General features: G+C 32.6%; 1 protein-coding gene and 1 non-coding gene across 2 annotated transcripts in view; both read right to left on the reverse strand.

Annotated features, from left to right (window-relative positions):
* Positions 1 to 4,032: 4,032 nt before the first annotated feature.
* On the reverse strand, positions 4,033 to 4,106 carry TRNAT-AGU (transfer RNA threonine (anticodon AGU)). The gene has a single exon. It is a non-coding gene; the product is annotated as a tRNA-Thr (tRNA).
* Positions 4,107 to 9,902: 5,796 nt separating this feature from the next.
* Positions 9,903 to 18,781, reverse strand: part of LOC118179626 (neuropeptide receptor 15-like) — a 73,345-nt gene continuing 64,466 nt past the window's right edge. Inside the window, exons 2-3 of the mRNA XM_085815867.1 lie at positions 12,651 to 12,897; positions 9,903 to 10,973 (exon numbers count right to left, since the gene is read on the reverse strand). Coding sequence (XP_085671993.1) covers positions 10,530 to 10,973; positions 12,651 to 12,897 — 691 coding nt within the window. The 3' untranslated portion in view covers positions 9,903 to 10,529. The remainder of the gene's footprint in view (positions 10,974 to 12,650; positions 12,898 to 18,781) is intronic.

The following is an 18,781-nucleotide window of genomic DNA, read 5'->3' on the forward strand; positions in this document are numbered from 1 at the left end:
CCACACCCAAGATTCACATCCCCACACACAAAGTTTAACAGGATAGGACATATTCAGCACACATAAAAATACTGTTTTCTGCTAATGGATACTTAGACAATTATCTAATACTTTTTCCAAGAAGTTCAACTTTTCTACATCTCCAAGAATACTTTGTAGGCCTACCAGCGGCCGAGCGGTAAAGTCGCTGAACACTGGTAGTTCGGTTCGAATCCCGCAAACGGGCTGGCTGCATGGGCGTTTTCGTGGTTTTTCCCCATGTGTAACGTGTATACGAGCCAGTTTCCCTTAGAAAGTCCTCCACAAAGGCATCCCTCCCCTTAGGCAGATAGCCCTCGAGGCTTTGCCATAATTACACACACACCAAGAATACTTTTGAATTCTACTTCCTTTTGCATGAGTCCACACTTTGGGAAATGATGGTCTTTTTAAGAAACTCAATAAGTTTACCGCTTTTTTCAATATTTTTGTTTTCTACAGTGCAAAGACTTAAATCCAGACTCGTCGGGACTTCGGCAATTCCGGATTAGTTGTTTTTCTGGATTATAGATTATCAATTTAAATCTGGTAAGATATCATGCACAAATTATAAAATTAAAAATATGAAACCGTAATTTATGAAATAAAGAGCATTTATGATCTGAAGGGTATCAAAATTTACCAAAAAAAGCTTAATATTTATTTGTTTGCTTTATTAAACATTTCTTTCAACGCGCGCATGCGTAAAGCATACATTACGCATAGTCGAAATTAAAAAATTGCAACCAGTAAACTATTCGATGTGTATTCGTGGTATTTATAGTGACGAGGAATTTGATTTAAATCATATCAAAGACGGAGTACATTGAGATGAAATACTACATTTAGTAAGGAATTATAAGCTGAATAAAATAAAAACATCTGCCCTGAAGATGAGGATAGTGCTGACAGATCAACTTCCAGTTCATTGAGAACCGCGACTTCCCCCCCCCCTGTAGAGCAGCGTGAAATTGATAAACAGATTTCGGAATGGTTCGAGAAACAAAGGATATGCCTTTATCCATTTTTTGACGCAATTCCACTTTTTGTTTGATGGACATCGAAACATGCTTTCGCTTTGTAGATCCTTTGGCAGCTCCAGAATCGGAAACTCTTTTTGACAGAATCGAAAGTTCAAGCTTACTGTTTATAAAGTTTATCATTTTTTTTTTCAATGTATTAAAAGTTTAAGGTTCGCATAAACTGGGACCACCCATTCTTTGAATTTTGTTTAAATGACAGTTGATTTAAAAGTTTATTCTTTTACTGTTTAATTTGTAATTTCTTTTGAAAGCCTTTTTGCATTTTGATGTATCTTTGGTAATTTTGTTTTTTAGAGTAGTCAGTTTTGCATAATGTAGTATTCTTTAGTCACTTTCTCTTTTTTTCTAAGTGTTTGAATTCATGTAGGGAAAATTTGAATACATTTGAGATTCGGTCTTTCAGTTTTAATTAAAATTAATGTTTTTTGAAAATTTGATTAAATCTGTTATTGGGTAATAATATTATTGGAAATAATATTTGTTTTTGATCTCAAATGATTCAGAAGAATGAAACATGTATTCGAAACACATTAATTGACTTTTATGAAACTTTAATTCATTTTCCTCTGATGAGTTCTGAATTAGGATTTCAGACAAAGGAGATTAGTAATTTGTAGTTTTTATTTCTATTTCCAATTTCCTTTTTATTTTTCGGGTTTATTCTACTGATGATTTGTATTAATTTTTATTTAGTTAAAATGAAGACCTTTTCTCCGGTTTCAGTTATTAATATTAATAGGGCATTGCCTTGTCTTGATTCCAGTTTAATTTTGTTTTTAATTTTGGATGCTTTATGTGTAATATAAAAAAATATGTAAAACAAATTCCAACTTTAATTTGCAATAGTCCCTTAACACTCTTTTTTAATTAAAGTATTTGCTTTTTTATCCTAAAAATAATAACTGTTTATAATAAACTACCTAAACTGCATCATTTTAGAATTAATCCATGTTATAATAATTCTTACATAACACTAATGATGCAGATATTTACATACTTACTAATAACAATTTTAGATGCTTAAAAAAGCAGTAAAAATGTGTCTAAAACAAAAATAACTTACTCTGAACCAACATTTTATCATGACCATGTTGCCTTCACTTTCTGCTTCTCTTGCTAGCTAATCTCTACTTTTCTTTGTCTTCAAAAATGTAAAAATTCTAGAACATGCACTTACTATGCCACTTAATCTGCATTAGCATAATATACACACACAGGTAAATATATGCATAGAAAGAGAGATATAACCAAACTAAACTTGAAATGATATTTCTAGAGAAATTTTGCAAAATAAATAGTTGGTGCTTTGTTAAAGGCATTTTGTTCACAAAACAAACTTTTAAGGAAACTTAAAGTCATAGCACATTAATACAATAATTTATCTCATTAAAATAACATATATAAAAGAATTTACTGCGTGATGGCAGTTTAATCCAATACAAGCCAAATTGTTTAATTAGTGGTAAGCTATAATAAAAGCAAGCATACAAGCCAAATTCAAAACAAAACTCTATTAGCTGCTATAATACAATACTCTTGTGCCCTCCGCTGTCAAAAAATAGCAAATAAGAAAAAGGTGTCCAAAATCTGTGGAACAGAAATTCTGAAATATATTTTACAGGAAATCTAAACTAACGTAGCAGTATTTAGAAACTTTTGATATTTTAAGTCACAAATTCTTAAATATAATATATTGTAATTGCGCAGAATGTTTTTTATATGTATCCTGAGTTATATGCACAAGATATATAAGACTGAAAATTGGATTTTTCTGCGATTGTAACTTATGATAGGCAACACTGAAGTGACTCATAATGGGCACAAACTTACTGATTACACCATGGTTCAAATAATTTTTTTTCTTCAAGGCAGTTTCTCTTTTTTAGGAAGGAAAATGAATGCTAACGTCTTCTGTGAGATAATCTTGCATAAAACTGTATCACCTAATCCATATAATAATAAACATTTTTCAAATGTACATAATAGTGCACCAGAATTTAACATAATGCTTCTTTAAACCATTAGGGCATTACTTTAAGAGAAGTCTTATTGTATATATTTTATAGCTATTACAAAATCTTTGTCCTTCTTCAGATGATAAGAATTAGTTTGTAAACTGAATTTTGATTTATCTAGACACATTTGCCTCTACAGCAAAGCTAGCTGAGATGACAATTGCCCACTGAAGATTTGAATAAACTTAGTTTAGACATTTCTGACAATCTGAGCTTCTAAAATGCTTATGTTACTTTTGGAAAATGTTGAATAAAGTTTCTGTTTTTTATAATATGTTGAAATTGCAGTTCTGGACAGTGGTTTTAGAAGGCGATAAAATGCATAATTAAAGAAGTATGGAGTAAATAGAAGGAACTGGAGTTTAATTGTATGAAACTGAATTAGAATGAGACTTTTTTTTTTTAACAGTGATAAGTATTTACTTAAAACTAGTTTAATGAAAATTTTCGCTGGATTACAGATTAAGATAATCTAGAGCTCTAGGCACTATCTTTTCCCATTTAATTTCCTTATTTTCATAAAAGAAAAGATTGGGAGGATTAATAAGATTTCGCATGGATAAGTATATTACAATAATAATACCTTATTGCTAGCTTAATACTGGCATTGAATTCTTTGGATTACTAGTTACAATAACCCCCTCTCCCTCCCCCAAAAAATGCATTTCATACAGGATTAAGGATAAAATTGTAGTTGCATTGCAAGAATAAATAAAAAACGAGAAAATGCGTGAGAACGACCCAAATTTTGAGGAACACACACCTGACAACGGTAATTCATTTAAATTTACGGAAATGACAAGGCATTTATTTAAAGTGTTGTAAGAAAATTTATACTTTTCGAAGTAGAAAATAGCCACATACCATTATTCTTTCATTGCTTTGAACATCAGTAATAAATCATAGATAAACATTTTCATTCACGTACGCTGGATTAAAAAAAAAAATTTCCCCATAGGCACCGACGAGATTCGAACTCGTGATCTCCTGTTTACTAGACAGGCGCTTTAACCAACTAAGCCACGGCGCCCACAATATCTGTGCGCGAAATAAGTATCACATACAAATTGTGTATGTTGAACCTGGTTGTACTACTTTATTGATAATACCAACAATGAATTTCTCCATCCAATCTCGATTTAGTTAATTGATGAAAGACTTTTAATCAAATAAATTTATTGTATCCTTGCTCCTTTTATGCCGGGCTTTCGACTCAAGTTTTACAAATAATTCATATTTTACATGCATAATTTTGTCAAAAACTGTAAAATATTAAGCTTATAATCTGAAATATATAATGACGATACTAAAAATTTTCTTCGGTTGCAAAAAATGTCCCCATGTGCAATGCGTACAAGTTTCAAGAAAGAAACATATTCTTTTTTAAATCGGTGGTTGATTTCAAAGCTTTGGCTGATTTAACGTATTTTGAAACATTCATAGCGCAGTATAAGCAGCTAGCTCTTGCTCCAATTAAGTAACTTACCACGAAAATGATTGTTTCTAATACATTGCCACTAAATTGTTTTTTTAATTACTTTTTGTACTTTTTTAATCATACTATAAAAATTAAAATGACATTAAAACATAAGTATATTCGAACACATTATTTGTTTAAAATTTAACAGAAATATGTAACAGCTTCTTTTCATCGTAATACATACGCTCGGTAACACGACTGATGGCGCCATCTACTATTACTTCCTGAAGCTAAAACAACTTTATTATTTTTAAAATATTATCGATTTTTAGAGGACCCGCAATTTAAAAAGAGTGAAAAAAACTGTTTCAGAAAATTTTACTCATCGGTTTAACTTATTTAATGTAAGATGCTATGCTTTCGACTGAATGTAGTTCTAAGGGAAAAATTTCTGCAATGTTTTTAAGAAACTGTTTTATGTCTCATAGCAGCAATCAAATGTTGTACACAAATAAAAGGTTTAATAAACCATTATTGTAATTTTTTTACTACATTCTTCTTAAAAGTTACAAGCAAATACAAAATCTATTAATTATTTTGATCACATTAAAATGTTATCAATTTTGCGATAAAACTCAATGGTACTATTCGGTTTCGACGGCCGTTAAAAATCGCCAAATTATTGTTGATGCCAATGCTGCTAAAAAGAATTGCGGCAAGAAATGCAGTATAATAGTAAATAACTATCTAAGATTGATGTTTTAATTTAGATGAAAGGTTAATTTCATATAATACTTTTTTATTATTATAATTTATATGAAAAAGACTAAACATGACTGAATGGAAGAAGAAGAGTAAATAACTATTTCAGAACATTATTATAATTTATATAAAAATTGCTAAACATAACTGAATGGATGCCTGCATCGCTATTTCGCTACCGACTTATCGCTAAAGCATAATTTCATCTCGTTGGTTGTTCAAACGTAATTTTCTAAAATGAATGATGCCTTTTCTTTGAAAATATTCTCGGTAAACTGCAGAATCGCTCACTTATTTGTTTACCGCTTTTTACGACGGTAAAAACAATTGGATTTTTGTCAATTCTCTTTTACTTTTTAAGTGAAAATAGGTCGGTGAGTACATAAATAAAGTCAAGGGTGTGCGCAGTGCCATTTTTGTGCAAATCTAGGATTTTTTTTGGGGGGGGGTAAAAATAGGTATTATACCGAGTATGTACAATTCGTAAAAACGCGTCAAGCAGTGGGTGATTCTGCACTTTACCTCAAATTCTATTGTCGACTTTTCGTCATAAGCAATTCCCAAATTGTTAAATTGATACGATATCAAAAAAAGATTTAAAAATTAAACTAGTATTTCAATGGCGTTGTCGCGAACGACGCACACTCCGCTGTTGGGGAACAGATTGAGTCTCCAGACCGACGAGAATCGAAAAAGAAAGTTTGTTTTTTTTAGAACTGGCAACGATGAGTGTATGCTTTTAGAACAGTGACGCAGTAGAATAATGATGCTAAGTAGTTAGAATTTTTTTTTTTTTTTTTTGATGTTGTAATGATTTAGAAATTGTTCCTCTTTTGTGTGAAATGTCAAATAAAGTGATTCATACAAAATAGTGCCAGTTTTAGATGAGTTTGAAACCAAATCGGAGTCTACAAAAGCGGCGGACCAGAATCGAAGAACGCGGATCATAAAGGTAAGCAAACTTTCTTCATTTGCTTATCTAGAATTTTGAATGATCTGTTTTTTACTGAATTGAAATGATAGGCGTCTTAAGAAATATAGAACTATATAAACTTACGCAACCTGAAATCAACGAGTATGCTAGATTTGGCGCACTGTTAAATGGGCGCGTTTACTAGATTTGGCGCTTTTGCGCATACATTTCCGCTGCAATTTTCTTACGGTCCTCAAAACAGAATAGTACCGAATTTCCTTAATGATTTTTAAATACTGAAATTCTTTATAAAATCTTCTTAATCTTCTTAAATATGTTATATTAATAATATTTTTCTGTAATTAGTAAATTCTTTTAAGTTAAACTGTTAATACACAATAAATTAATGCTAAATAATTAATGAATTGTTGTTGAATATCAAGATTACTTAGGTGATCTGTTAATGTCTGTTTAGGTAATCTGTCAATGTCATTAAAAAGCGGAAATATATATCATTAAATTACATATGAATAGTAAGGGGGTACAGGCACCTGCGCGGAATCGCTATCTTGGAGTAACAGGTTGGCGAATTTCTAATGAAGTATGCCAAGAGCATTTGTAACCTGTACAAAGTATATACAATCTTTTCTTTTGTAGGACTTTTTGTAGACTGTGAGTGGCAGCAGTAGAAACGAAAATAGGCGTGGAATGATGTTGTCTAAAAAAGAACGTCTTTAAAAAGTGAATAATAAATTGTTTTCTTTTAAATTTAGTAGCGTAAGGTTATTCTCAAACCAGAAAAATAACGTTTATGATATCGCAACTGCTACATTATTTGGTGATCTGAAGTTAGCAACGGTAAATATTAGGGAAAATACAGAGAAGACAGGAAACCAGTCAAATGGTGCGAATTCTTCGGAAACTATGTAGGGTCAGTATAAAAATTCCACCTTTTTGAATAGATAAGCCAGAAATTTGATTTTATCAGATAGAGGCACAGTTTTAAATTAATGGGATTAAGTTATGAAGATACCCACTTTAATGACATTGTCTCACAAATGAAACCTAACTATGTAGATACTATTTGGGATATAATAACTGATAAGACTGAAAACAAATATTCATTGGCAAAAGAGCGTTTATTAATTATATCTAAAGAAAGTGAAAATAAACGAATCAAACGTCTTTACCCTGGCGTTGAAATTGGCGACATGAAGACATGAAACACAACCATCTGTTACAAAAAATTAAATCCTTGGCAACTTGTGATATTTCTGCCAGGGTATTAAAAAAACATTATGGAGAGACAAACTGCCGCATCATATCAAAGATATATTGGCGTTTAGTGATGAAGGTATTGATAAATTGGCGATTACAGCTGATAAGATTTTCGACAAGCATTCACAAACTGACTTATATGATGAGGTTCATTCAACTGAAGTTAATAATTCGAGCGCGTTGCCAAACATTTTACAGTTAGTGAAAAAAATATCTTCATTGGAAAAGCGGATTGAAGAACTCCATCTCCATCACCAATCAAATGAAAGAAGTCGTCATACAGAAAGAAAAATAGATCATCGTCTAGAGGCAGAAGTAGAATTCGGAAGCGTTATAATCCGGATGGTAAGCTGTGTTATTACCACTTCACTTTCGGATCCAGATGCTTTCCGGGAAAATGTAAGCCACCATGTAATTGGAAAAACCCGGAAAACTTGCCTGCGCAGCAGAATCAGAATTAGCAGCCTGAATCAGAATCTGCTGCTGAAGATTTATAGAATTGCCATGAATTCAATTATAGACTTTTTGTAATAGACAAAAAACTAGGATAAAATTTTGATTGACAGTGGTGCAGATGTAAGCCTAATTTCAGTCACCTGTAATGACAAGTAAGTAGCTATTTTAAAATTTTATTCAAATGGTACTGAAATACCATGTTTCGGACATAAAATTGTAACTCTTGATTTTTCTCTAATTTATCTGTTTTTGAAACCTGTTTCATTGATGTATGCGTTTAGTCACATGACAGGAGAGCGTGTGCAAGGTCAAAAAGTTTACGATTGGGCAGGGGGCCAAACTATTTGCTCTCATTGCTACGTTTCTTTTTCTTTTGCTGTATTTCACTTTCTGATATACTGTAAAAGAGTTGTGCCTGTGAATGTGAAAGAAAAAATTGTCAATCGCATAAATTTGAGTCACGCTGATATAGCTAAACTAATAGATGCTTCTGACAGCGAAGAAGTATTCGAGTATGAAAATCATGCAATTGCTGAAATTGAGAGCGGAAGTTCTGACAACGATTTTGATACCAATATTCAACAAATGAACTATAAAGAGAGTATTCAGTCCAAGTCGTTAAATAAAGTGAAAGTTGGATCCGTTGCCATTCTTCTCAATCAGCAACTGCTAATATTACAAAAACTACTCCAGGGGTCACAAAAATAAGCAACGGCAAGGATAGCAGACTTAAAATGTGTTTTTGAGGTAGTATTCAATTCTACAATTGATGGCGAAACCATAAAAATAACCACTATTGAAGGAGAAAAGGTTTATGGAAAAAACCTTTTCTCCTTCAATATTAGTCATGAAAAAAAGTCAAAAATATTGAAAGTAAAACTTTTCAAGCACATATCAGATCATTATTATACATCATATGAAGAATCAACAAAAAACTCATGGAATAAAGAAGAAATTTGGATAAATTAGTTGCAGTGCAAGATAGTTGAGAAAAATGGATAGAAATTCTACCAAAATTATATAATCCGAATGAAAATATTACTGTAGATGAAAAATTAGAATTTTGTGGCCGATGTCTTTTCAAACAGTATATACCAAGTAAGCTATCTAAATATGGGATCAAAATGTGGATTTTATGTGACAATAAAACTTCGTATATACTGAAAAAACAAATTTACTTTGGAGAACAAGCATCAAAGCCAGAGAAAAATCAGGAGATGCGATGTGTATATAGTGGGTGATCTTACCTATGGGTATTCGGGGATAATATTACATGTGATAATGTTTTCACATCTTACACCTTAGGACAACTTTTTCTAAAATGGAAAATCACTATGCTTGGCACCATTAGAAAAAATAAATCAGAACTTCTTAATAAATCGCTGGGCCATGATAGCATTCTATAACATGCTTGATACTTCTGCGTTCAATGCATTTGTTCTGTGAACTTCAATACATAGTGAATGGAACGAAAACAAATTGACTATAACGAAGGCTATGTTTGGAAGAACTGGGAAAATCACTCATTTTCCCACACATTGAAGCAAGGCCACACCTACAAAGAAGTGAGGACTCAATAAAAATAGCGACACGAATACAGAGAAAAAGGAAAAACGCACCATCGGGATTTGCTGAGAATACTTCATTTTGTGTCAAACGTGCAAGGTGCAAGCTCTGTCCATCAAGCAATGACAAGAAAACTAATATGTTATGCTACTATTGTAAGAATCACGTTTGCAGATCTCATGTAAGATATTACTGTTCAAATTATAAATAAAAATAAGTTTCAATTTCGAACATTTTTCTGTTATTTCTGTAGATGCTTTATATTATTAGATTTTTTTTTGTTAAAGTTACATTACTCTTGTTTAAACCATTTCACAAATAGCACCTGCCATTTACTACAAGAAAATGACAGGTTCCTGAACCGGGTCATATTGACCCGAACGCTACGTGCGTGGAGTAAATACGAACAGAACAGAAGAGAAGAGTTAACTACTACATTATTTTATTTAATATTTTCATTCCATTCCTCTTTTTTAACAGAACTATGCATTACAAGTAGTTTACGATAACTCGCAAATGTATGTACATTACGAGGCTTTATATGGCTGGGTGGGCAATCAGCGCTTGTATCAGTTAGCAGATCCAAACATCAGCAGCGAAGGCAGACGTTCGCTTTTCATATTGTCAGAACGATGTTTGGTTTCTACGCCGAAGACCTCAGTTCCATCTTCAAGATTAAATTGTGACTTAAATGACACTTAAGTATCAGTAACACTCTACTTTCTAACCGTACTAATAGAAGATCCAAGAGATAGCGGCAGCAAAGCGAGCAATCTCTCATAAGCTATAAATTTGGGAATCAAATCTAGACAGTGCATGAAGCCGAAGAAAACAAGATCATAGTGATAGATGCTAGTAATGTCATGATCTTTTGCTTAAATAATGCATCCTCCTTTTTAGGTATAAATTTATACTTAAATAATGGTTGAGTTGCCCGACTAAATACGATATGTTATTATTACACAAGTGCAGTCTCCACACGCCACCAGCGTTCTTTGCAGATATCAAAAGTATACCAGAATTTCCAAGTTTTTCCCCGTCGTATAGTACCGTACACTTTATATATCTGTTACAGTTGTTTTCACACTTTTGTTGTTCATGTTCCTATTCCGGCAACTCAAATAGATGGCAGATGGCGACGGTGCACACTGTTTCTTCTTGCAGCAGGACAAGAGAGAACGAAACTTCTTTCTGAATTTTTGGCTGAATATGCTATATAGTAGCGGATTACAAGCAGAAGATGCATAAGCCATGATGTTGACGAATATTAGAAAAGACCAGGTTTCTTTGAAAAGGGTGCTGGAAAAGGTATTATAGAAAAGTAAAACTTGGTGGGGTGAGAAGCTAACGAAATAAACGGTTACTCCAGCAACAAGCATTTTGATGACTCCCCTTCTTGCCTTCATAGCTCCAGCAAATTTTTCCTTTCCTACAGATGGTTCCATTGTTTGTAGGGCTTCGGTGCTAAACAGCCGTTTTCCAATATTGACATAGAGCACAACCTAGAACAAACATGAAAGTTTTCATAAACTATGGAAGAGTATAAAGCAGCGGTTCTCAACCTTTTGACTAACGTGTACCATCGAGAGCAAAATTAAAAACCTTTAGTACCAACAATACAAAGTACTATTACCACCACCACCACCACTCTTGAACAGAGCTCAGATCGCATAAATTTAGGAGTGTTAGAGAAAAAATCAATCAGGATGTTGAGGTTTTATTTTTTGAATTTAATAGTTAAAAATACTTTGCTTCTTTGCGTACCACCGGTTGAGAACCCCTGGTATAAAGTAAAACATTTTTGAAAATTTTCAAGTATGAAGCAAATGATCTTTTACAGAAATTTAAAAAATGGTACTGATCTTCAAAACACAAATTTCTGATTAAGCTGATTAAAAGTTCCTTCAATATAAAAATTATGTAAAGTATAAATTCACACTGGATGTCTAAAACTGGCTATTAGTATTTAGTTTGATTTGGCAGAAACTTTATCGACAGCATTTTTGCACAATACAGTTGCTTAACAAAGACTTTACATACAGTGATATTTTCGATATAAGACTTTGAAAAATGCTGATATCTCAAACGCAGTAAGTGCATTTTAGAACATAGATATATGAGCACATAGCATGGTTTATGATAAAAAAGTCTATGTTACAGAAATTCGTTTAAAATGTTGTCAGTGCTATCCAAGCTGAGTCGAACCCTGCATATGTGCCAAATGTATTACAAGATGTTTTTGCAGTTAGTATTAAATTTGCATCAAATATTCAGTTCTAGATTCGGTATAAATACAGTCTTCTAATGTTTGTTTTTAAAGCCCAAACAGTAAAAAGTCACCTTGCGTTAGGTTAAGAGCTCCTAATGGCTACATATTCTTCGAAATTAATTATCCTGCAGAAATATTTTGATTTCAGCCCTGCTTTCGTGTTGAGTGCGAGTGTTTCGTTGAACCAACCGTTTTTTAGCTTTACACATGAAATTGGTTCACTAGCTGGTTAAATGTCTGCGGTCTGCGTGTACAGCGTATTAGCCAGTGCCATGGAAGTATATTGAATTAACCTTTGCTGCAGGCGTTTAAGCATTATATTCTTTACTATCAACTGATTTTATTTATTTCTTTTGTCAAAGTGGATTCATTTTACCGTACATTTCGTATTTGTAAGTTTTGTGACGGCTGAACCATTAATTTTTCTAAGGTCTTAAGAAAAAGTAGTAAAAGCTTTACCTCTTATACAAATGTATTCCACATAATGCATATACTAGTTCTTAAGCATTTTTCTGAATTAAATTTATCAACTTTTCCTCCTTGCGGGCAACTTCTGATGCGTCAGTTTTACCAAAGCATGGACTATTAAGTATACATGAAGCAGAAATATTTCAAAATTTAGGAATTACGTTCACAACGTTTCCGTTCGCAAATTTTACTACATTCAAATTTAGAAAATTAATCATCTTGGTTTCAAGTAAGCTTCCGAGGACTAATTTAGAGTTTGCAGTACCAAACGATCAATTTTTTATAACAGACGTTTTGCATTGAAACATATGAAAACTAAGAAAACTAAGCATTACATTCTTTTTGTTACATTTTATGCCATATTTTCCCCTCATATTTCATTTTCCTGGATGTAGGCTTAACATATACTATTTTAAATTTGTTAGTAACATATGGTACTCACCTGAAGAACGAGAGGGATGAAATAAAAGATGAAAAATTCACAATACTTGAAGATGACGAAAGCAAGGATATTGGGGAATTGTACAATGCAGGGAGTGAACTCTGTGTCAAAGGGAATGATGACGTGGTAGAAAATATTCGGAGACGCGCAGAGCATTGCCAGAGGCCAGATGATAGAAATGATGAAAATAATTCTAGTGCGGCAACAGAGAATATGGGCTTTTATTGGATGGATGATGGCCACATATCTGAAAAAAAGAAATAAACCCATAACTATCATAATTTTCAAACGTAGATTGAAAGAATTTTTAAAAAGTTGCTGAATTAAGAATAGTTGTACTTTCAGTTGATGTTAATACTTTCAGTTGATGTTCCTTTAACTGAAATTAAAGTTAAACGAAACCGAATTTAAGTATGAAATACTGAAAAGTAGGAAATTGAAATATATTTAAATCTGATGTGTAATTTTAATAATAATGATTATCTTAAGAAAAGTCACAGATTATATATTTGCACATGAGACATCTTTCCCGTTTAATAATTGTTTTCAAAATCCGAGAGATAAGCAGAGACACTGAAGCTAACTTATATCCTCTTTTACAAAAGCTAAACTAGCTTATCAAAGATCAACCAGTGTTACATAAAACGACGACAAAGATTTTTATGAATATGTTGTGACATCACGCTTACCCATTATTGACGCTAATCGCACTTTTGGTGATATTTTAGATTTATAAAAAACGGCCGACCGGAAAGTACCGCTCGCCTCTCCTCAATATATAAATCTAACATAAAATATTTAAAGGCTATTTAAGTATGCTCAAACGTTATTTCACCTGTGAATAACGGACTTAAGTCAAAGAAGCAGCATATTGTGGTGCCTTTCGCGAAGAAGAGGAATTTTGCAAATTTAAATTAATTGTATTAAGGATTTTACTTAATTGAAATTGTCTGTTGACTAATGTATTGGAGAATTTGTTTATGGCCGTTAAACGCTTTCGTTAAACTATTTCCAGTTCTTTGTTTCCTAACAGCAGGAGAGGACGGGAAGCGGGGGTTAAATTTCTTGATCAATGCTCCCTAAATAGAAATTCTCGGAGGGGGGTTGTGAAAAAAGAGCGATTTTAAGGTATCTTGTCGGTCGGCTTTCGTTTGGCTAGAGAGAGAAAGTTTGTGTATGCAAGATAAATTGCGCTTTCGATGTTCAGAAGCCACATTTTATTTGGGGTTTTGTTACTGGAAAATAATTGACGTCTTTGTTTCTCTGCTTTGTGCAGTGGGGACTTTGTAAGTGCTCTGTTGATGAAACGACGAGTATTTGTTAAACTATCAATCAAAAAACGGAAAAAGAAATTTATCGCTTCGGAAGATAAGGGGTCAAATTGTTTGTCAAGAGCTCGGTCCAGATGACATGCTTACTTGGATGGTTGTCCAGATGACATGGTTGGTGGGATTGTTTTTCACGCTGCATAGGCTAGAACTTAATTTTATGTTTACTTTCAGCATATGATATTTTGATGGCGTCGGAATCGAGATTTCGTTGAAGGTTGCAAGAGAGTAAAATTGAGATTTGTCTGAAACTTCCAGGAGAAAAACAGCAGGGAAGAGGGGCCAGCTTTCTTTACTAGTGTTGTGTAGCAAATTCACTTAATTATTTTAATTACAGCTTATTACAAATTTAATTAATCAATATTCTAAATTTATGCTACACAACGTGTATTTTTGTTAATATTTTTACTGATTTGGTTTAATTTTAATTGGGTTTTTTGTACGAAAGTTTGGTAACTTCTTTTCACTCGTTACTTGCAAACGCGCTGAAACACACAATGGAATTGGGTGAATTTCTAAGTAATAAACTTTATTTTATATAACTTAATTTAAGTTTAACTCTTGTTAATTAACATCAATAGAAGCAGAAAAATTAGCTCTGTAATTTGAGATCACTTTCATGATAGCTTTAATAGATTTTAAGTTAAAGCAATTTATTTTACAGAAATTTGCAATGTCATTGTCCAAAAATTCCTGGGGGAAAAACGTTAGTAAGACAAGTTTTTAACAGAATTTCTTGTTCTGCTGTTGACACTGGAGGCGATTTCCGGTGGGGAAACTGTAGGACTGCCAGTTTTGACCTCGCAGATGGCTTTAGGGCTTTAGGCGTGGCCTTGGTTTGGCGAGAATTAAGTTCGTTTTTAGTTCAACGTTTGAAAAAAAGAAGAAATTCTGCATAGTGTAAGACGGTGGTTTTCAACAACTGTTTTTTTCACCTTTTCAGGCGTGTGTTGGTCAATATAGCAGTCCTGTCACATCTATAAGCAGCTGCATTTTCTTGATTGCTCTCTTAAAAGCGCCGTTCACACTGGAACATATCGGAGCTAACGAACACATCCGACGCAAATAGGTCTTCTGCTTTATGCCATCTCGTTTTCGGCTCTTCGTTTCGTTCCGTTTTGCGTGAAGGTCTGCAAAATGCATACTGCTTGCGTCTTAGGAGCAGCGATGGGAGGCGAAAACCTTGTACTCGGGGCCTTGGCCCAAGAACCGCTAACTTTCTAACTTGCTGTAACTGTTTCTTTTAAGAGACATTATCGCATTAACCGTCGATATATTTTCTTCAATATCTACCATAGAGACTTTCGAGATGAATAATCTTCTCTTCAAAGCAATGTTTTCACAACAACTATCCATAAATGTTTCTTTTATCACCATATGCTGTCCATCAAACTCAGGTCACTAGGATGATTTGTGCATCCTCTTCAAGATTTCCCTGCCAAAAACATCCGTAGAATTTGCTGACTTCATAAGCCTCTTCTCCTGTCTCTTCTAATGGCGTTGCTGACTCCTCCTTTCTGGGTTATCTTCGTCCGTCAAAGAATTATGCAAGTTCTTATCGTTTCAATCCACGCTGTTTGATGGCCGTCCCCTTGTTTTCTTCCCTGGATCCTTGAGGGTGACTTCTGAGTTCTCACTTTCAGTCTCTGTCGGCTTGTGATGAAAATGCTGAATGTCTTACCGAAGCAGCAAGAAAAGTTAAAAATTTTATTTTTGTTTGATTAAAAGTTTTCAGAAAGTTTTCAACTTTATATAAGAATAATTTATCCTTTTCTAACTTAAAGAGTTGTAGAATTTAGCCATATAAGTTTTTATCCGTTTAAGAAAATTGTGGTTCTATTCAATGCCCATGGAGTTTCCTCCATGTAAATGATAATAATCTTAATGGTAAATTTTTAGTTGTCTAAGTAGGAGAATCTAAATAATGTTTGAGATAGGTGTTTGCTGTGTTTTTCTGTCAATGAAGTAAAATTTGGAAAAGAAATTAAATCTGTGCAATAGAAAATTTGTATCTCATATCCCTTCCGGTATTTGTGCAATTAATAGTTTTTAGAAACCTTCGTTAGAATGATTTTCTGCTTATAAAATGTCTGTACTCTAATTTTTACCCTGTCATCCTAGCATTATTATGTTCATTTAAAAAATGTGTTGTGATTAAGTACTTTGCTTCTAGATCTGTTCTTAAATATACAGTGCTAATAATTATTGTTCTGGAAAATGGTTACCCTGTGTGTTAAAGAAAATAGTTAATGGTTTTATTTCCCCGGGGAGGGTTTGTTTATTTTAATTGATTATAATAGACATGTTTTGCTCTAAGATATTTGACCTATTAGATGCAATACTACTTCGAAAAAAAATTCACATTTTTATTATTGAACGAAATGAATGATATGTTTTATTTTACTTTACTCTTGACACTCACCAGTCGACGGATTTAGGGTCTTTACGGTTAATACACACCGCAATGGGAAAAATTATTTTGTCTAGATTAGGTAGTTAGGAAAATTAAATGTGTTATAGTGTCCTTCCTAAACGGCATTTAATACTAGGCTTGCCTGCTGAAGCGGTAAGACTGCAGCAAAGCAAGCTGAACCCGGGGAGATCAGTGTAAAGCGGTGCTTATTCTCAAGCAATGTGTCAGATAGTTAACTAATTAAATTTATATTATCATTATTATTATCAGAATGAACTTATGGATATTTCTTCTGTCATGTTTGTGAGGTTGTGTATTAATCTATTAAATTACCGGCTATCTCTGAGTTTTAGAATAACTATGTATTGGTGAACTGATATGTTTTCAGAAGTTCCATCAGAGAAAGTAATGTTATAGATAATTTTGGGAGACAACATAAATATAGAATCTGGGTAATAAAATTTTATTTTTTCATCCTTATTGAAGTACATGTTTCGATTTTTATACCAAGGCACCTGAGAAGATTTATTCTTCTTTACTTTCAGGTTATAGAATTAGTAACTTTGATTTTGAGGTCTGAATTTTGAATTAATTTACTTAATTTAAAGTTATGTAGATATTGATTAAATAGAGTTCCTTAGATCAATCATCCAATTCATTCTCGGAGTTCAGTTTTTAAGTTTTATTCTTTTATTTTTGTCCACACAGATGGTGAAAGTTAAATCATCTTAGCTTAAAGTTTTTCTGTGAAGTAATTGGGATGTTTGGAACAAAAACAATTTCAAGATGCAGAAAAAATTGAAAAGAAGGAAAACCATTATAACATGAAACAAAAGTCTCAGTGAGTGAAATTTTAAGTCAGAAGCTATATTTTTATTCATGTCTCGAGTTCAACAGAATTGGTATCAAACATTTATTTCTTCTAGTACCTTTTATGGGAGTACTTAATGGGTAAATCCATTAAGTACCGATAATCCCGATAATTTACTGAATTTACCAATTACAGATGACCAGTGGCTGAAATCTTTGCACGGCTTGATTTATTTACTATTTGCCATTTTTATATGAATACTATCTAACAAAATCTGCAAGCACATTTACAAGCTCGCATCATTTCGCCAAAAAAAGATCAATACAGCGATTAAAGAAGACATGTTGTAATGCCAAAGCGAATACAAAGACCAATAAATTTTGCAGAAGCATAAACATTGATGATGATTTTCTTCCAAGCTCGATACCTTGTTTTGATATCTTGTTCAGACACTGAGATCCTTAGGATAACACACTTAGGATAATTGATAGAATGTCATTAAGAGCCGAACTAGGGTATAATTCATATCTAAGGAACTCTTTCTTGAAAACTTAACAGGATATCGTAAACGCATAACATGATATGGAATGGTTCTTACAATAATCAAGAACAATTTGTTTATAATCGGTTAAGACACGTAAGGTTGCTAATAAATGCTGAGAAATATTTTCAAGATTCTCAGAAAGTTAAACCTGGACGTACCCAATTAGAACGCTATTTTGTCGTTTATTGTTCTTTGAGTTATCATCAAAATTTAGGAAATTAGTTGAATATTCATAATTGAAACTAGGAAAGATAATAAGGCTTAATTACCTTTACCTTGGTTGTTATTTAGATTCACATTTCGATTTTTATATAATTAACTGCATAATTTCTCGGATGATTATTCAAAACCTTGACAAATTATAATATGCATTCCCATTCGTTACTGAAAATGTACTTTTGCTAAATTTAAGAATGAAAAATAGTTGTTGTAATCCAAATATATATACACAATAAATCTGGAAGAATTGGAATATATTCTAGCAGTACAAATATATTGAAGCAAATGATATTCAAATGCTCTTAACATGTTTCATTTCAAAAATTAGATTTACGTTTTCTTCTTTGATTTTCTAAAATAACCGGTAATATATTCCGTCCACTGTGAATACATTTCGAGAATGCACATTAAGTATTCCTTACTTTGCATTCTTCAATCTCCGTCTGTCAGAGGGTATTTTTCATTGCGAATGCACAATGAAGTTGGTGACTTTGCTTCTTTATTTCTTATTCATATTCCTGTCTTTCAGGAATTTATAATACTATTGGAGGATTTCTCTATTCTGGTCTTTGCTTCATCTGCTAAATTTAAACTTGTAGTTCAACAAATCTTGCATTAGGCACATAAGGTTTCTTAAATTCACGGATTCTTTATTGATCCACGAGATAGACAGTTATTACATTGTTGATTCGTTGTTAATTTGCTTTTAATGTATAAAATTTATAAAAAATAAGTTTTATAATTTTTTAAATCTTATGGTTCTGAAGCATTTATTTTTAAAACATTCTCTCTTTTTCCCCTAGTTTGGCAACGTAC

Source organism: Stegodyphus dumicola, chromosome 4, assembly GCF_044657685.1.
Source record: "Stegodyphus dumicola isolate Sdum_Otavi_A_Nest chromosome 4, ASM4465768v1".
Taxonomy (NCBI): Eukaryota; Metazoa; Arthropoda; class Arachnida; order Araneae; family Eresidae; genus Stegodyphus; species Stegodyphus dumicola.